General features: G+C 38.6%; 1 protein-coding gene across 1 annotated transcript; it reads right to left on the reverse strand.

Annotated features, from left to right (window-relative positions):
• Positions 1 to 3,908: 3,908 nt before the first annotated feature.
• slc43a3b (solute carrier family 43 member 3b) lies at positions 3,909 to 19,630 on the reverse strand. The gene is made up of 13 exons (XM_028460455.1): positions 19,524 to 19,630; positions 18,998 to 19,250; positions 18,784 to 18,913; positions 16,166 to 16,212; positions 15,966 to 16,042; positions 15,171 to 15,263; positions 14,935 to 15,074; positions 13,531 to 13,628; positions 8,645 to 8,788; positions 8,386 to 8,493; positions 7,020 to 7,206; positions 5,054 to 5,177; positions 3,909 to 4,976 (listed from the first exon to the last, which is right to left on the reverse strand). The coding sequence occupies exons 2-13, from the start codon at positions 19,182 to 19,184 to the stop codon at positions 4,881 to 4,883; spliced, it is 1,431 nt and encodes a 476-aa protein (XP_028316256.1). The 5' UTR covers positions 19,185 to 19,250; positions 19,524 to 19,630; the 3' UTR covers positions 3,909 to 4,880.
• Between the last annotated feature and the right edge of the window lie 1,712 nt (positions 19,631 to 21,342).

A 21,342-nucleotide genomic window follows, 5' to 3' on the forward strand; every position in this document is an offset into this window, starting at 1 on the left:
TCAAGTTTTCTATTATATATAATAGCTTATTTTGTATCAAAATACTAGTTTTAAGAGTCACTGCTTTTACTTCTCAGAACAGAGTCCTAACTCAGAGTTTCCCATAACAAGCCATATTACAGATTACATATCACTCACACATGTTGTCCCTTACAGGAGAAAAAACCAAAAGTGACACATATTGATCAGCTGTTTGTTAATAAATGTCCCTGTGTAGCATTTTGCATCAGCAAATTTAACCCAGAATTCTCTTTCTTCTGAGACTTCATTCGAAATAAATTTATCTAGATTTATATTGTATATCACCATTTTGAGAAAATATATTGAGATATGAGTTTTGGTCCATATCACCAGCCCTAGCAGGAATGTTCACAGCATTTCAATGTTAATAATGGTCCACCTACCAGCTTCTAATCACATAACTGTATTTAGTAAGTAGTTGACAAGTGGCTATTTTAGATTTCTTGTACACCTATTAAAATATAAGGGATACTGGAGCTTGGTTGGGGGGTGGGAAGGCTCGTAGTGGACGCTAGAAAATTTCCCTTATATTCAAATCCAAAACTTGACAGGGATGGTCCGGAGTTTCTAAGAAACGTCTCGATGTCTCGATCTCCCGATGTCCCGTCCTAAACAGCTCCACTTCCTCTCACTGCCTCTGCCAATCTACCAGTAGCCATGCCTCTACTTTTCTGTGTCTTGAGTGAATTTGTCTTTTTAATGGTCCTTTAGTGCAGTGATTCTCAACTGGTGGGTCGGGACCCAAAAGTGGGTCGTGGACCTGTACTGGGGGGGGGGTCGCGAACAGCTTGTCAAAATTAAATAACAAAACTTCCAGAAATCATCATTAGCTTCATTGTCAGGTTGCAGTTTCTTAAAGCTTTTCTTTTAAAACTGACGGAAAATACAGAATGAAAATCTTGAAATGAAAATGGCAACTTTTTTTTTCATTATTATTGTTTTTTAAGCAAAATTGAGCAAAAACTGGATGGGTGGAAATGAGCTGCTTGACGGAGGTCTGCGCTCTCCGAGTGCTTTTCTAGTTAGGTATTCTTTCACATTTCAAAAGAATTATACATGAACTCAGAAACTCCGGATATCAGCTGTAAAGGCAGAGATCCATTCAATTCCAATGAGAAAGTGTTTTTATATCAGATGACAAAAGAACATAAAAGCTGACATTGAGGAAATTGCATTTTTCATCTCTCCTGTTGTATTCAACGCAAATGGACACAACTCAGCTGATAGATTGAGTGCAGCCGTTACATATTTCTGTCACTAAAATAGCAACAACAGATTCTGTGAAATTCAATAACACGTGCACACACACGCGGAAAAAAAAAACACACAACAAATTACTCCATTAACAGTCTGGCTTATATTTATATTCATCCACCACTCCCACAAATCCTTCACCCTTACATGTGTGACGTGTTCATGCTAAGTCTGTCCATGAAAAATTGTGAGATGCTGAGGTTGTGATCATCAGTGACGTGGATACAGCAGACATGTTTTCTGCACACACGCACACACACACGCACACACACAGTGACAGACTTGGTGGGGTAAAACATGGCGGTGTGTTGGGGTGCAGTATGTTGTGGGGGAGTGTCCTTGTTATGTCATGTGATATATATTAGATCTTTCATCGCTCTCTGTTCCCCCACATGTGACATCTCTGCACTCCTTTTAGCAGTAACATTTATAACATGGCAGCTGCTTCGCAGACTGTCAGCAGAAGAGGTGGAGAATACAGACGGTTATAAGGAGACCCTGTGAACCCTGCAGATCCAAACTTTCACTCATGCTATCATTGAAAAAAAATATAAAGTTAGAAGTTACAGTTTTTTTTCAATTACTAACAAGCATTGGCCCAAACTGAAGTCACGTGTTCAAAACTCTTAACACAGTCTGCATGTCCATCATGGTTTCAGCTCAACAGTTCATCTCTTTACCAAAAGTGTTTCTCACCAATAAAACATTTCATACACGTCTCAAAAGAAGCTCATTCAACCACAACATTAGCAAATAGTGTCACTGTGGAAACACGCATTGTCACTCTGAGTACGCTGAACTATGAAATACTAACAACAAAAAGCATTACATGAAATACATTATGTCTTTCAAGATTGAATGATTTTTGTCAGGTAAATCAGTATTTTATTATAGAATAAGTTATTTGCACTTTAATGGTTCTAAATTATTTTATATGCTGTAATACATTGCAACGAGACTGAATCAGGTGTGCAGCATATTACAGTAATCAAGAAAATGTAGTATTTCAGGACCTTACAAAACATATAAAGATTGCTGTAAACAGAAAATTGCCGAACCTCAGAATTCCAGGGGCAGAATACAATTTAAGAGATAAAATTTAAAAAACACTTAAACTTCCAGCTGATGTATTATGGAAGCATATGTGTACCATAATTCAATTTAAAATGGATTACTGTAACATCAATGCTTTTTCATTTTCAGAATATAGCTGCATTTTTTTTTTTAACTCAGAATCAAAAAAGTATTTCTGTTAATCCAAGGGGTCTACACGTCACTGCTCCTAAACCCCTATAAATGTGTCTTGAACATTGATTCCCTAAGGCTTAATCTACAAATTCAAAACAGTGAGTGGAATTTAAAGTGGGATTTAGTTCAACTACAACTTTTATGTGATTACTTAAATACTAAGTAAATACAGTCTCCTTTGTAAAGTGTAGCTAATCATTGTCTCCTATTGTCAGCAGTGTGATAAAATGGGAGGAGAAAAGAAAGGATTGCCAGCCGCTGGGGGGGGGGGGGGGGGGGGGGGGGGCACGCTAGTGCAGTCTCTTGTGGGAGCTTCACCTGCTCCCTTATAGCTTGCGGGAAGGGATGGAGGATGAAGGGCCGATGGAGGCATTGAAATATAAACCATTTACTTCCCCTCTGATGCAGTCAGATGTTGTGTGACGGCTTTGGTACATCTGGTTCAGAAAACAAAAGTCCAGGTGGCGATGGGGGAAGAGGAGGAGGAGGAGGGGGACGGGGACGGAGCGTCAAGTCTGCACAACGTCCTTGGTGAAATAAAAAGACTGCCTTGAGCTGGTGTGTGGGGGAAGCCAATGATGATAGAGCGATTTGTTTTTGATTCAGCCTAGCACAATTCTGGTAGCCTTGAGTCTTAATGTGGCCTTAAACTGCAAGCCCAGCACTCAGCCTCTCCAAGTTGGTTTCAATTCCGAGCAAACGCTCCAAAGTAACCTCCTGCTTACTTTTGTTCATCACATTAGTCTGAGTGTTGAGTGCTCTGCTCCACCCTTCAGAAATGACTGGTAGCCTTCCTAAAACACCTGCCAACATAATACAGATTTTGCTGCCCACTCCAATCATCAGCATCCCTGTTACCATAATTCCAATCATGTAGATGTCCTCCACGGAAAGCATGGACAGAGGACACAGAACCTTCCACTTATTCCAGGAATCCATTGTGTATCCAGCCGCAAACGTTCTGTCCGCACAGGCGGGCTCACCCCTGCCCTGTCTTTTTGTCGAAAAAATTTGATCGTTTGCATTGAGAGAACAAATGACCAAACAAGCAGCAAGGGCAGATAGGGGAGGAAAGTGGGAGCAGAGAAAAATGTGACCGCCTTCACCGAGCAGCAGATCCAGATACCTACAAATGTATTATTATTTAGTATTTTTTGGACTTCCCATCACTGTGTTTTTTTCTTCTTAGTGACTCTCTACGGGTCAACTTTCTATGCAGTATTTGTTTGCATGCCCCTATATATGTTCCACATCCCTCACTTTCTTCATATCACTGCTGAGTGAAATGGTGCCTGGTGTAACTCTGAGGATTGTATCACAGACTGGAAACTGTTGAGTCAATCTCTACCTTTTATTTCACTTATTGTAAAACAGATAATGCAGGTTGTGAGTGTCACATTTTTGTAAAAATTGCAAAGTATGTATTTTGGCAGCACAACAATGGCAGCCTGAATAGCCTGAAATATATATATATAAAAAAACATTCCCTTTATTTTTGTTTACATATTAATTGTTGTCATTACAAAACTCAGACAAAAGTCATTTATTATCTAAAGATCAGTGAAAACAGAAGTTGTCTATAGGACACAGGATATTATTGGACTTTGCCATAGTGTAGCACTTCTCCTAGGCTTCCATCAGGTGGCAGAGCTGCATCCTCCCTCAAACAAAAGTATAGAGAAATACATTTAATATCAACCATAGTGAAGCTCTACTTGTGCACAAATTGGGAGTACATCTACTCAACTGTAGTTTACTAGTGCACGAATACACTTTACCTGTGAAGCAAAAAGTGTCTCTTGTACTAATAGTAAACCAAAAAAAAAAAAAGCTTTACTCAAAAGCTTTGAGTAAAGAGTTCACTCAAATCAAAACCAAACTGATAATATTCAACCCTTAAAGCGTAACTGAACCACAAAAACATTTTTTTCCTGCTGAAAACAAATGCATTTCAATATGAAGCAGTGTTGTTGATTGATTCTAGACTAACTAATTTCAGTCGAAGTATCTTAATTCTTCTCCTTTCCTTAGCTTTTAGACAATTGGAACACTAATTATCATAGCCACCACTTAAATACTTCCAGGGTTTAAGGAAAAGTGGATAGGAAAGGAGATAGAACGGACTATTCGAACGCACACCATGTATTACTGTTGGTTCACTTGATTCAAATGAGACTGAGCTAGATTACTTTAGGCTGAACGAGAACTATGTGAATTAAAAATATCAGCCTGTGTTTATATATGGCCTGCTTGATTTCGTAACCTGAGTTTTGCACAGAAACCTCCTCAATATTGCGACTGATGTTTAGTCCGTGCTCGTATTCCGCACACCATGAAGATTGTTGGATTGCTTCGCTCTACGCCCGCAGTTTGGAAACCTTCTTACAGTGAAGGTAGACAGAGATGGGGTGGACGAAGGCCAGCAAGGTAAGCAGCGTCAAACCAATGTTCACCTATAAACCCATAAAGAGGAGGAAGATGCTGTAAAAGTGGAACAAAAGGACACATATGGTGGATGAGATGTACTCACATATAAAGGATCTCCATGCAGAGGACCTTTGACCAGAGCAAAGCAGGGATACTGCATGAGGGAGAATAATGCAGACAGAGCCATGACCAGACCGTACAGCTTCCCAAAGTGGCAGGAAGGGAATCTGCACACAAATCATCATATGAGCATATTTGAAGAAACTTTTTTAGCAATAACTTTTTCAAACAACTCTGCACATCTGGAAGTCATGTCTGAAAAAAAATTTCTGCTTATTAAAAATATTAAGGTGGAATGGATGGGGGTTGTTAGCAATGGAACTAGGGACATTGCTAATTTAACTTTGCTAGCATGTGAAGTTGGATTGAATCCTACAGTATTTCCTATTTATCCATCCATGGCACACCCTGGCCTGGACAGGTTGGCAATCCATCATAGAGCTGAAATTTACTCATTGATACCCTAATTATGGACCGATAGTAACCTATTGGGTTAGTCTTCCTAAGAGGAAATCTTATTTATTTTGTGCAAACAATTACCAAATATCGCACAAAGCTGCAGTTCCCTGTCAGATTGACTAAGATGCAAAAACAGGCCAATCACCCTTAATGAGGCGCTACAGCCAGCATCTAAATTTCAAAGTTTTGAAAAATCACAACAACTCAACCATATGTGCTACAGATTTCCAACTTCCACCAAATTGTAGCCCCAACACTGAAAATGTTTAGTACATTTAAACGTATTGCAAATTATGAAGTCCATTATTTTTTCAAAAATCTCCTCCACAATTTTTATTCATCTTCAGACTGTCCTACACAAACGATCCACACAGATTTTGGATTCATAAAAAAATGAGCCTACAGTTGCATCACAATGTTTCACTCTCATAACAATGTGAGTCAATGCAAGAATGTTTTTTTTTTAATGTTATGAAGCCAACAAATCGTGTTTTAAAATAAATGACACACGTCTCCATGCTGTGTGGATGAAAGTTGTGTGTTTTTTTAATAAAAAATATTTGTCTTCATAACTGAACTTTAAATGGTGACTGGCTTAGTCAATCAGTTGACATTTCCATATGCTAATTAGCTAATTAGCTCAGTGACATAGGGCAAGTAGTCCCTTTGTCCAAACCTCATTTTGCTCAGGATACTGTTAAAAAATAACTATAGAGCATAAAGATGGAATAATAAATGATTGATAACACACATTTTAAAGACTCTCATTTTGTAAATAAGTGGAAAGAAACAATGTTAAATGTTAATTTATTTCTATAGTTTTTACATTCTAATCAAGAACGATTCCATCATTTTTATTATGATTATCAATTTGAACTAGAAATACACATTTTAAAACCCCCATATCTTTCATGATTGTATTTGTTAATTTTCCACTCTCTTTCTCTTAAGTACCCCCTGTAGTGCCATCGCAATCCGTGTATCATTTGTTGGTTTTTCATCATGTAACAAAAACATGAAAAAAAAAAAAAAACACTCATTATTTGATATTTGTTTCCAAAACCAAAATGAAAAAACGGAAAACACCTTGTTTTTCAAATTCAGCTCTTTTGCTTCGGTACAGAAAACGAAAAACGGAAAACGAACATCTTTATTCGTTTTCTCCATTACCGATTTGCCAAAGTACGTGACCCGGAAGTGAAGTGTTACACTTTCCGAGATATCTTTAGCTCTGCAACACTTAGGAGTCTCTAAATCCTTTTGCATAGCCGTTAGCGTCGGATGAGAGTACATTTTCGGGTCATGTACTTTGGCCAATTGGTAATGGAGAAAATGGATAAAGGTGTTCATTTTTCATTTTCTGTACCGAAGCAAAAGAGCTTGAATTATGTTTTTGTTACATGAATAAATGAAAAATTAATGAACGAATGATACACGAATTCATCGCATACCCCTCTGGGTACGCGTACCCCCATTTGAGAAACACTGACATAGAAGATATTTCTTATCGTTGAGGATTGTGAGTTCAAGTCTGTGTGTTTGATACCTACGCCATGCTGATGAACGCTGCGTTGCCTCCATAGAGGAAGGAGCGGTTGACCACCTGCAGGATGAAGGTGAGGTACTGGAGAGGCAGGTAGGGAGTGGAGGCGCACACAGAGAACAAGACGCACTGCATCACGGTCAGGAAAAGAGAGAGCACAGAGGCCTGCAGGTCTGCCTCCTGCTCTGTTACACCTGACACACACACACACACACACACACACACACACACACACACACACACACACACACACACACACACACACACACACACACACACACACACACACACACACACACACACACACACAGGTGTCAGCCTTAAAGCACATGTAGACTGTCACAAGTATAAAGGTGACCCAGCATTGCAGATGAAGCTACAATACCATTTGAATTTAAAGTGTAAGTACACCCCCAGGTTTTTGCTGATTTGCCCCAAAGGATTTTTTTGAACCCACAGATTCAAAAACTGCCTTGATTATTTATGAGCGAACGTTGCTCCTAGAGTAGTTAAGACACGCCCAATCACGGCAGCCCCGCCCCCACAGCGCTGCACAATTCCACAATTCCAGTGTGTTTGGAAACACTGTGATGGCTAGATCATTGGTCATTGTCTACCTCCTCGTGTGCTGCAGCTTTTCGGCTCCTGCTCATGGTTTTCCCTGTTCTTCCTTTGTCTTTTTTGAATTTGGGTTTTTTGTTGGATTTTTTTAATTAAACATAGACTGGATCCAAGAACAATATGCCTGCATTCTGCCTCCCTCTCTTTCTGCATTTGGGTCCATACCACCAAACCGTGACAGATATGATATTAATAGTGACAATAATAATAATAAAACAATCACATTAATAATAAACAATATTAAACAATAATAAGGTAATATAAGAATATAGCAATAATGATAATAGCAATAATAATACTATGACAATACCAGTAACTGTATAACTGTAACTAATAATACAAAAATGTATATGAGAACATGATCTTTATAAGAATAGCAATAATAATACAGTACTTAGTACAATTATACAATAAGAATTGTCAAATGCAATGTATAGCCTTAAGCAATGTTAATAAAAATCTATCTATCTATCTATCTATCTATCTATCTATCTATCTATCTATCTATCTATCTATCTATCTATCTATCTATCTATCTATCTATCTAGCATGTCTGACGTTTATTACAAACAAACCTCGTGAAAATTGCTTGAAAATTGAGCAATTTACGACAACTTTAAATGTGTCAGCACATCATTCCTCTCTCAATGTAATGCACTGTAGGAACGATTGCCACCGCCCTGTAGACACACCACTCCAGGGGACTGCAGCAGTCAATGCGGTGTCTATGTATATAATGTCTATGGATTCACCTGCAGCACGAGGTTTGGCCTTGTGTCGGTCCATGATGAGGCCGTTCCAGGGAGCGCACAGGACCCCACACAGCTGGGTCACTGCAAAGGCGTTGGTGTATTGACTCACTGTGAACATCCAAACAGAAACAAAATAAAGCAAGAGGAAAAGAAAAAGAAAGAGCAATGTTTGATTGATCTGTCAGAAAACCACAGCGGCCATCACAGTAGGTGTGTACAGATGTGAGCTGTTGCTCAGTGAGCAGATGTTTGTACTTACCTAGTGAGGGCTCACCGGCAGTCAGCCTCTGCAGCATGGGGTTGAGCGTGCCGATGAACAGGTAGTGTCGAAGCTGCATCACTGACAACCAGCACACGTGCCACAAGAAGAACCTGGAGAAAAAACACTCTCGGAAAGACTTCTCTGGGAAATAAAGACAAGAGCAGACAAACAAAGAAGAGAAGCAATGGAGAAACAGTTATTTTGCTTTTAACCACAGTGTAGGGTTAAGGGACAGGCTCAGGATCCAATAGTGGATTCCAGTTACAAGGCAGCTTCATTAACCATTAGAGAACACATGGAGAACTTTTAACAAAGAGAAAGCAAAATGTGATTGTCTGATCTGGGGGCCACATTATCATCAGTTATGTCAGCAATAATGACCAATCTGAGTAATAATACAGGAAAGAACAAAGGGTTTTGTCTGTTTTTGTTGTCATTTTTGAGTAATTCTGTGCATTTCTGTTTCCTTTATGTTTTTCTGTTTTGTTTTTTTTCAATACTTGTACTCGTCTTGTGGTCTTTTTGTACAATTTCTGTTTCATGTATATTTTTTTAGAGTGATTTTCTTTTGGTTGGGCTTTTTTTTTGTTCGTTTTTGTATTTTGTTGTCATTTTGTTTGAAAATGACAGAAAATTAGACCAACTAGGCTGCCAGTCACCCATGTCTGCATTAGACTGTTGGTTTGGTGGGTGTGGTGTGGGGCTTTAAGCATAGGAATGTAGACTAATAAGCCATAAGATTATGACCACCTGGACTAAGATTGTGTCCCACAATTAACTGCTAAAGTCACTGTTATGCATTGTGGGAGTGAAGAAGGCCTTTAATAAAGGGATCAGACGTATTTCATCCAGCACATCTGATCCCACAGATGCTTTATTAGGATGAGATCTGAATGTTGTTTTCAGTACAAGCCCATTTCTTAAAATAATACATTGTGTTCCACAAACCTTGTCTTTGCTCTCAAGTAACACACTCGCCTTCCCGCTCTACATATATCAGTAATTGTATGGAACTAGTGGTTTCATCACTAATACTATTTTTGTTCATGGTTTCTTACTTTTACTGAAGACAGGCGGTTATTAGGGGCCTGCAGGCAGCAGAAGCTGATGGGAACCTGTTGTTATTCATCTAATTCTTCAGGAAAAAATGGAGAGGAGGAAAAAGGACAGGAGCACACAGAAACAGAGGGCCAAATAGAAAAAGAAAGTGACCCGGGAGTCATTGACAGACTGGAAAACTTCATGCGCGGTGTGGGGAGCCAGCCAGCCAGCAACACATGTTTTATGTCCCTTGATAAACAAATAAAAAAAAACTGCATTTGATGTTGCTTTGGACCATAATCATATTGTAATTATTAACTTGAACCCTTAAGTAGCCTACTTCTTTAAAACTGTTGTAAAGTCAAATTTCACTGATTAGTGTCAGATAATTAACTGCTCATTCCAATCAGGCACCGTACCAAAATCCCTGAAAGTATCTGCTATTAAACCTCTGTTAAAAAAGAGAACACTGGATGCCTCTATACTGGCTAACTATAGACCAATCAGAACCTTCCATTCATGGCCAAGATCATTGAGAAGGTGGTCTTCAACCAACTGAATAAATTCTTAATATTCAACAAAATATTTGATAAATTTCAGTTAGGTTTTGGTTCTCATCACATCACAGAAACTGCTCTGATCAAAGTGATCAATGACATAAGGTTGAACACTGATTCAGGAAAAGTATCTGTTCTCATTCTATTGGATCTAAGTCTGCATTTGACACTGTAGATCATACAATTTTGTTGCACAGATTGTAAACATGGGTTGGACTAAATGGAAAAGTAATGCAATGGTTTAAGTCCTACTTGAAGTTATTTTGTAAGCATTGAATCTGACAGATTACCAATGTCCTGTGGGGTTCCTCAGGGCTCTGTTCTTGGACCCTTTCTGTTTAGCCTGTAAGGTTGATTATTAGAACTACGCAGATGACACACAACTATATCACTGAATCCAGATGACTATGGTCCCATTGAGGTGTTGTGTGACTGCTTAGAAAAAGTAAACTGCTGGATGAGTGAAAACTTCCTTCAACTAAACCATAACAAGATGAAGGTTATTGTCTTTGGTACCAAAGAAAAGAGGACTGCTGTCAGCAATTATCTTGAGTCTCGATCTTTAAAAGATAAAGACCAAGTCAAAAACCTTGGTGTTCTGATTGACTCAGATCTTACATTCAGCAGTCAGATCAAATCTATCACAAAAACATATTCTACCACCTAAAGAACATCTCCAGAGTGAAAGGTTTAATGGCTCAAGATCAGGAGAAACTGGTCCATGCTTTTATCTTTTATCTATTAGTCAGGTATGAACCCAGCAGGTCTCTCAGATCTATGGACACAGGTCAGATAGTGGAGCCCATAGCTCACAGTAAACATGGTGATGCTGCAGAGCTGAAGTCAGCATCCAATGTGAACATTTTTAAATCAAAGTTAAAGTTTTTTTTCTCTACTGCGTATGATTGAGAGAGAGAGTTTTGGTCATGTTGTTGATGTAATGTGTTTGTTGATGATTTTAAATTATTTTACTGATTATTTTAAATGATGTTCTTATAGATTTTAAGCTGTTGAACATTTTCTGTCACACGTTTTGATCATGTAAAGCTCATTGAGTGGCCTTGTGTATGAATTGCGCTTTAAAAATAAATTTGCCTTGCCTTGCAGTAAAATAGTTACAGCAGTAAAGTTATTTTACAGCATGTAGTGATTTTAATGCAGACAGGGCATTGATACAATACAATTTGGCTGACCCCCCCACCACACACACACACACTCTCACACACTCTCACACTCTTCCCGGCCACTACAGGGGAGCTTTTTATTAATCAAAGATATCTGATTGGCTATCAACTGACTGTGTCCATTCACTGACAGTGCACGGGAGTCTGCTCCATAGATATAATATACTGTGGTGTAATTGTTTAACGTTTGTGCTATTGAATGTACCCTAGAGCTGTTGTAATGTGTATACTGTATGTCTACAACTTGCTCTGTTGATTCACAAGAAGTCACTCACATTGCTGCTTTGCGACAAAGCTAGAGCGCTAAATTGAGATGGAGAGCAGGAAGCTTGAGAATCTGCCGTCTGAAATCATCAAAATGTCCATATTTTGTGTAGTTTACGGCTGCTCCAATCGTTCTTATAGAGTATTGAAGATTGTCGTTCACAAGGGTGAGAAATGTAAAAAGCTCACAGAACAACGCCGTAAAAAGTGGTTTTTAAACCGACATCTGTGGTCGGGAGGAGCAGAGTCTGCTGATGCTGTAGCGACCACTTCATAAGGTATGTTAGCGAGCTTTGTTTTTGTGGCTGTGTTTATATAGCATTAGGAATCCGTGTACCCTTCGTTCTTTGGTTATTCCGTTTTAAAACCAAATCAAAATAACAAATAAACAGTGTGGTTGTTTTGTTTTTCTGATTTAAAACCAAAACAGAAATAGAGAAAAAACAAAAAACAGATCAACAGCGTTTTTTTTTAATTTTTTAAATTTTTTTTTTATTTAACTTGTTCTGTTTGTGTGATATTCAGGAGAAATTAGAGCGGGAACTTAAGTCCGCTGCACCTGGTTTCCCTCCCTATGTCATGGACCAGGTTTCCTCACATGATAGGACTGTGGATGTTTTAACTCATAAAAAGCTGCTCACGCTGTAGTTTTGTTTCACGGTGTTACGGTCCAAATGGTATTCAAATAAACTGGTGACTGGCTATCTACTGTGAGGCTGATGTGAGGAACAATAGGTGTTAGAACTTCAACCATTTGACACTTTTGCAAAAAAAAATTACAGCTTTTTTTAGGGAAGTAAAAAAAAATATTTTGCACTTTATAACATACCTGTCAAGTATCCCGTTTTGGCCGGGAAACTCCCGTATTTTACATCTCTTTCCCGTATTTTACCCCTGTATTAGTATTTTTCCGTAAATATCCCATATTTTAATGTAATAATAATTAAAATATGCCTTACTAAACTGAACGCCGTCACTAGCCTCGCGAGAACTGCCACCTGAGAGTGGCAATTCTCCCGAGATTAGTGCCGACAGCGGCAACAAACCCGGAAACAACTCAGAAGAAAGATGGATGAATGAAGACGTTCCGGCGAAAAAAAACCAAAGAACTCATGTAAATACCTTAGAAAATTGGACGGAGAGTTTGCCTTCCTAAATAGGAGCAGTTACACATTCTGTTAGATTTTAGCGTCTACCACAGCGGAAGGAACGACGTAAATCAGCATGAAAAATCAGCCAATCACAAGCGCCACAATTATACACTGCTTTAAAAAAGTGTTAAAGGATTAAAGTCTTCAACAAATGTGTCTAATAAGTCATTAGTGAATACCAGAGAACCACATGAGTGAGTATGATGAGGGAGCAAAAGGCATATATTAAGTTGGTTACTAAAGGCTCAAACATGTTCCTGCCCCAAACCCCAACAAACGTTTTTCCAAATTTGAGGAGCTGGCATGTCCACCAGATAGGATGTATAGCAGAGAGTAGGTAGAGATGTATTACTATACCAAATTTCATTTTCCTTTGTGATGTAGTTCCTGAGGTAAATAATACCCCATCACTAAATTGTCCATATCTCAAAAAGTATTCATTCAATCAAATTAACAATTTACAGTGTGACTATTGAATTATTAAGGAACAATTCATAAAAATGTCAGACTTTTTTTAGGCCAAATTATGTGACCCATGTGATAATTAGCTCAGTGACATAGAGGGTGTTCCATCATGACTTAGATGTGGATTATTGATTAGTCAGCAATCGCCTATACACAGGCAATGATTATCATTGTGTTGTCATGTTTTCCATCCAGATGATGTAGGTTTGGACCTACTGTACCTTCTGTTACAGGATTGTCATCTTTAAGCGGTGCTTCATCCATCACTGTTTCACCTTCACCATTCAAAGATCTGGTCTTTGTTTTGCTGCAGGAAATCCTGACAGGGATGAAAGGTCACAGTGAGGTCAGGCAGGACCTGAGGGACTTTGAGGTAGTTCTGAAATGACTATTTTCATTAATAATGGAGTCTGCAAAACTAAACTCTCTAATCCTAGTGCAGGATATGACAGAAAATTCCACAGAGAGGTGGGAACATAAACACAGATTAGCTGACTGTCTACTCTCCATAGTCATCACCTACTTCCAAAGGCTCTTAGTCTTATAAGAAAAAGAGCCTTTCCCATCAAAAGATTTAGTTTTCTGCTTAAATTGGAATTAATTTCTGATCAAATCTGCCAAAGAGTCTAATGTTTGATTTGTTATACATTGATAAGGTTGTTTTGTACAGTTGTACAGTACTCACATTACTGTAACTGAGTGTGTTTTATGGGTACTTGTACTTTTTAAATTATATTTAGCAATTTTACTTGTACTTAAGTACTTTTAAAAGAAGCAAAGTAATTCATTACATTTATACAGCCAACCATATTACTGAGTAAATTATATATTTTTTGTTTTAAAAAATTAATAAGCCGTATTAATTTGTTAGGCTAAATATCTCAGTTGATTCTCCATCTTTTGAAAGTTCTGAAAACATTTTAAGTGAGAAAGTGACCAAGTAGAATTTCAACATCTTGCCATTTAATCCATGAAACTCGCGGATACATATTTCATTTCTGAGATTTTCGGAGACCCTTCATTGTGCTACTGACAAAACTTCCAGTTAACTTCAAAACAAGAGCCCAATTTACAAAAGTGTCAAAAACTAATGAAAGACAAGAAGAGATGCTTTTGTTTTGAAAGGGGAATGCTTATGTTCCGCTCGCCATGTATCATGGGGTGGTTGAGTATGACTAGTGTGCCCACCGTGCATACTTCATAAATGTCTCGATATAGTATACGTCCGGATATTTCTCACATACTCAATCTTTTCAAACTATCTAATGTAAACACACGACATATAACTCTTGATGTCAGACTTAGTATGAGTAGTACATTAGTGTGTGATTTCGAACAGAGCCAAAGAGTGAGTAGGTACCCCTTCTCCCTCCTGTTTCCACGCAGGTGTGGTCCATTTCCTGATTGCCTTCCCCCTGTCATATGTGGATTTATGGTTGATCTTTACTCTTTTTATTTTTCCAAGTTGAATATTTTGTTCTTTGAGGGTTTTAGAGGTTGTTGATTTTTAATTTGACAATAAATTGACTAGTTTTGACACATCCCCACTTTCCTCATCCATTTCTGTTTTTCTCATTTAGCCTAAGTGTGTGTGTGTGTGTGTGTGTGTGTGTGTGGATTCATACCCATATGTATATTGATCAGGCAGTGGATAAGGGATGGATTTCTTGGGCAGAAGGAAAAAGGTCCTGAGCAAATGAATAACACCACAGGCAGACAAAAAGAGGAAGGAGGCACGGAGGGAAACACCGGATTCATGTAGCAGCTCCAGGAAAAACAACAGACAAGAATGTCAATATGTATAGCTTCCCTACATTTCATTGTTCAGTAAGATGAGCCTCGTTTAAGTGTTAAGTTTCACCTTGATGACGAGGAAGAGCGCTGAGGAAGAATCAAAGGCTCCATTGTACAAGGTGATGACGGTCGACCGGTGTGAGCCAAACAGGTTTCCAACCTTCAGAAGAGAAATGGGAATGAATTAAATGTGAATGGTGTGAAATATCCATCCATCTTCCGCTGCTTATTTGTAGTCGGGTCACAAGGGCAGCATTCTCAGCAGGGAAGGCCAGACTTTCCCATCTCCAGCCACATGGGACACGTGAGACGTTAATTTGTAGATCAGGCTACCTCCAAAACTTTGTTCTGTCGTCATAAAAGGGCATTTTTAAATAAATGAGATGAGGAAGAAAAGTCTAGCCTCCGATAAAAGGCAAACTGAGGTGGAGCTGTGCTGCTGCATTTTGTGGCCTTTAAATGAAAACTATTGCTTTTTCAAACTGGAATTTTGTCAAAAAAGCAGATAATGATGTTATTATTATGTTGTCATCAACAAGAAAGGGCAAAAGTTTAACTTTGTATCAAGATTTAAAAATATAAAACAAAAATAATTGATTTTTTGTTTGTATTATTATTTTATTTTTGATTAAAGTGCGCTCTAAAACAAAATCTGAAATATAGCCATCTACAATTGCATCTTTGATTTACAGGTCTAATATCCAGATATGTTGATGTGGAGGAGGTCAGACAATGTTCACAAAGGTTTCCTTCAACGATAAACAAAATAAAAAGCCAAGCAAATATAATTGTTTAAAAAAGGTTTACAAAAAATGTGGGCTTTGATCTAAACAGAGAGAGCACTTTTTTAAATCCACTGTACCTGCATGTTGGTGATGAGGAATAAAATACCACCCACAGCGAGGAAGGTCATGGCAGGGAAGAGCAGGTTGGGAATGGCTGGCGGACAGAAGAGGAATAACTGAGCAAATCTAAAGCATTAAGGTTTTTATGTTGAATACATTCATATTTGAAGGTCTTCTGATTCAAAAGAGTGAGTCTCAAATTTAAAATGGTTCAAACCTGGAGTAGAAAAGGCCACCATCAACAACCCAAAGGTGTACAGGAATCTGTGGGTGAGAAAAATACAGGTTTGTGTCATTCATTTTGTGTTTGAATAACTTCTGGAACCATTTTCACGTTCTTTCCTCAGCTCTTCCAAAAGCAAAGAGCTGGAATTTACTGCCTACATCTCATCCAACTATTTTCATTCCAGTGCTCCATGTTTTTCCTCCACCCACTTTTAGTAGAAACATATGCATATCCTCAAGATCAGCGTGTTTTTGAGGATTTAGACGTATTTGAGACATGAACAGGGCAGGATTGTGTTAATGTGTTGATATTTGATGGATCTTAATATAGTGGAGAGGAAAGACTGCCTAAGGGAAAACTCTTGATATTGGTATATGCTGAGCATTCTTTTGTCCTCTGTTGAACTCACGATCCTTGGAAGACTTTAACTCTTCAGGGTTTACTTTTCTGGCCAAACACATTGTTTATACAGTGTGTGTGTGCTGGCTTGATTTGTGTTTTTAAAGTTTCTGGAAAATGTTGCATCTAAGATTTGAAAGACATTTCCTATTTATTATCATCATTATTTTATTCATTTATTCTGGGATGATGTGGGTGTTAATGGTATCTTTCAGGCTCATCATCGTAGGTTTGTGAATTGATTTGTGTACTTTTAAATAAATAGTATTTTTACCATGGTATTATTATATGGCCTTATTAATAAGGCTATATAAAATACAAATAATCTCCAATTTATGGTGTAGGCTGACTAAGTGGTTATGAATGCATGCTGTCCCTTTCACAGGGTTCACTGAGTCATCGTTGCCCCCTCATCCCCATCTGTGAGTGTGTGGGAAACTGGAACTGACTGTAAATAAAAACATGTCTGTGCTGTAATGAAGTGAAAGTGAATGATCGGAGCGCTGATCATTGTCTGATGAAATAATATTGTATAAACTCACAACTTTATTCATGAACAGTATGTATTCCTCTGCCTGCATTCCTTCCTTCCTGCTTTTCTGAAAAAACAGCGTTACTTTAGGTTGTGACCATCACCAGCCCTCCCCAAGGAAGGTTAAGCTAAACTTTATTAGAGGGGAAATGTATAAAAAGAGGGTGGTGGTACACCCTAGTGAGGGGGAAAACAAGGGAGAGCGAGTTAGGGGGGACATTCGCACGAAGCAATTTTGGTCATGCTGTAAGTATGATGTGATGTTGCAGCTGCTATCCCATGACCCAACCCTGCACCCCACTGACACCCCACACACCCAACCATAACAACTAAAAGCAGCATCACCATGTTTACTGTGAGCTCTGGGCTCCACTATCTGACCTGTGTCCATAGATCTGAGAGACCTGCTGGGTTCATACCTGACTAACATGTCACTGATGTATTCTGGACCAAACCCATTCACAGATTTATACACCAGCAGCAGAACTTTAAAGTCTTTACTGAGGCTGACTGGGAGCCAGTGTAAAGACTTTAAAACTGGAGTAATGTGCTCTGACCTCTTTGTTCTGGTTCAGACCTGAGCTGCAGCGTTCTGAACCAGATGTAGCTGTTTGATAAAGTAGTCCGTTCTTCTGGAGATAAAAGTAAAGCAGCTTCTCCTGATCACCAAGTGTATTACAACATAAATACAAATACAAAAATAAATACAATAAATTGTCATATTCAGCAGAACTTCTTGACTTTTTACTTCCAAGAACTATGATGTTCAGGACCTGGCTTTTTAGTCAGAGCTGACCACTCTGTAATTGTGTCTTTTAATAAAAATAATAATGATAATCAATAACAATAATACATTTTATATATATTAGCGCTTTTCAAAAACTCAAAAACACTTTACAGAAAGAACATAGTGACAGACTAACAGACAATGCAACATCACACACAAGTCAGAAAGCAAACAACAACAAAAGTAGCTAAAGAAAATACATAATCATATGTTAAAAGCCTGTTTAAAAAAGGTGAGTTTTGATGAGTGATTTGAAAGTTGGAGGGTCAGTGCAGTGTTAAATGTGTGTAGGGAGTGTGTTCCAGAGGGAGGGGTTAGCTATAGAGAGGGCTCTGTCCACCTAGGTTTGGTGCTTGGTTCTGAGAGAGGAAGATAGGAGGTTGGCTTTTGAATTGAGTACCAATTATATAGAATTTCCTCATTGTTAGTACATGTGGATTGAGACACCCACATGTTTCAATCCGTCAGTGGAAGTCATGCATAGACTTGTTTGCTTCCATGTGTGAGAGTGATTAAAGTTCAGTAGCTGGTTTGACATTAACTTTTTGCTCACTCTTGTTACTAGTTACCCAAAATCACTAGCCAAACATTTTCATCATTGTGTTAAATGTTGGAACATTCATGGTATTACAACTCCAATTATGTTTTTTTTTTTTTTTAAGATGAATATAAATTGCACTTCAGCGTATTCCTTTTTACACATATCAACTTCTCGAGTCTGAGATTTATGAATGTAAAGTGGATTACAAATAAAATGCATTGTTATTACTATTCTTATAACTTATGAAGACAAAGCCCAATAGTAAAAATCTGAGAAAAGAAAGTGTGTAAATTCAAAGACTGATCCAAAGCTTTCACATCAACAACCAGTAAGACTTGCTTTGGACTTACATGCTGAAGAGCCGAGCCACTGTGGTACCATAGTGGTCATAGAGGAATCCACTGGGTAGTGTCATGAAGTTATTCATGAAGGAGGCAACGGTGAAGATGAGTGAAAATTGTTCATCTTGGTTGCTGCAATCTGCAGAAAGGAACACATAACTTGAATGCAAATATCTTTATTGGAGAATGACATTTTATAGTCAAATAGAAAGACAAAACTAACCCAAGACCTGAGTGTTGTTGACTCCTGTGGTGTTAGTGCACAGCGAGCTGAAGTATCCTTCCTCTTTGAGGACAAAAACAAGGGAAGCCCATCCAAACACAGCTCCGGCAAAACACAGACACTCCACCAGCCCTGTGACAAAGGTGAGGCCGCGCCGCATGGAGAAGCTGCTCCAAACCCACGGCATGGTCTCTCACACACACACAGTCTACACTTGCATGTACGCACACACTCACTGCTGGCCTCACTTCACCTGATGAAAAAATAAAAGCAAAAATAAATGAAATGTGTGAGTCTTGATTTTTTTGCACGAGAGGAAAGTACTTTGGAAAATGGAAACACATCAAAACCTCAGTGGAAAAGATGAGAGAGAGGGAGGGTGGGAAATGAATGACAGCCAAATGAATTGCATCACTCCGTGCACAGGAGCAGAAAACACATGGAGTATTGATAGCTAGGAAAACCAATCTTCTCATTATGCCTCTAAATTGGTCACACCTCAAGCTTGTTCCTGTTTAATACTCACAGCTTTCCTCCGAGTGTTTCCCCTAAATCTTCCTACAAACAACTCCTCTCTGCTGTAGTCATGCACTTCTGCTTTTATAGACAACCTCTTCCTTCCTCCTCTCCACGATGTCCCTCCTTCTCATTCCTCCCTGGTCTGTTCCTCATGCAGTGAGATCACCATAGAGGAACAGATCTTCTTTTTTTTTTGATGGGTATGAATGGAATAAATACTGCAGCATTCCCACCGACCTGGAAAGCAGAGAATCGGACATGCTCCAGATGTGGATGCTGAGCAGGTTAAGTGGTTTTCACTGAGAAAACAAAGCTCCTGAGCAGGGCACTACAGCTGATATAATAAAAAGATCAGGGTGTAAAGCTCTCTACTGTTAGCTTTTAGCTTTAGCTTTTCTATTTCTGTATAACTAAGTAGCTATGCATTAAAAAATGTCACTGTTCAAGCAAAGTGATGCAGCTGAGACTAAAACAGAAAAACCCTCAGATATCATCTGTGTTTGGATAAAAACAGTGAAAATTTCTGCGTTCCACTGTAAACAAAAGCTTGTGTTCCGTGAGGTTTGCCTCAAGGTGGAAAAACCTCCAGTAGAACAGGAAACTGTGGTTTGATGTTCTGTGAAAAAAAGGGAAAAAACTGGCTTGGCAATTTTCCATATTTCATTATGGATGGGAAAGAAAGACTAACTTAGATTATTGAATGTAACACTGTGCTGTATGGGATGCTGACAAACAATAGTAATAGCTCATCTCCCATTCCCAATTAAAAACACCCTAATTAACCAGTGACGTGCCGTCAGGGTAGGCAAGGTAGGCAGTACCTACCCAAGGGTGAATTGATATTTTATTTAATTATAATTTTTTTAAATGTTTTTTAATTATAAATTATTTATTTTTCCATTTCCAATAGCCTACAGTACCTATAAGTTTGAAAGTGTCAGCATTTTGTGCGTTTAATAGCCCAAATTACTAAACAGCGCTGTTTCCTGGAACAGCTGCAGTCTTTTTTTTTTTCTCGCTCCGCTGTAAGGCAGAGGGAGGCCACACCCCCTCCCAAAGGCACGTCGCTCTTCTGCCTCCGTTCTCATTGCGTGATTTTACGTGTTTGCGCATGCGCAGTCAGGTCCCCAATATGACATCCATTTACGCGTAAAGGCAGCGTAGGGAGCTGCCTTTGCACATAACTGCGCTATGCTAAATGCTATACGTAAGTTCACAGCACATTAGTGAATAAATGACATGTGACTGCTGCTACGTTCTTTATTTAGTGGGCGGGTGACAGCGCTAGAGATGATAGAGAAACTTTGTTTTGAGGAGAAACGACAGCTTTTGAAAGATGGAGACCAACACCTGAGTTACCAGAGCTTCAGCAAAGGTAAGGTCAGAACATGTTTCATACTTTTCACAGTGAATGGTACAAAAGGAAGGATTGACTTTGTGGATGCTCCTCACTGAGGCTGTTCTGAGTTGTTGTCATTTTCTCCGTGTTTCTGTGTTTCCAACACAAACAACAGATGTGCTGTCGTGTCATGAGATATATCTTGTTGGAGAGTATGGAGGCTATATTAAATAACTGTTTGTTTCTTTAATGGTGTTTATGATGTTGATTTTGTCAGATGGCTAAACACTTGTTCATGTGGATCTTATTGGGTTTTTTCTTTCTTATTATGAATTTTATATTTTGATAAGCGCATTGAGATGACTGTTGGAAATTGCTTTGTACAAAAAAAATTGATTTGAATTGAATTAACACTTGACAGCAGAAACATATGAAATTGTCATTGGTGGTCTCAATTTGCGAAGTGCCTACCCAGCCCTAGTGGTCA

The sequence above is a fragment of the Gouania willdenowi genome, chromosome 10, assembly GCF_900634775.1.
Source record: "Gouania willdenowi chromosome 10, fGouWil2.1, whole genome shotgun sequence".
Lineage (NCBI taxonomy): Eukaryota > Metazoa > Chordata > Actinopteri > Blenniiformes > Gobiesocidae > Gouania > Gouania willdenowi.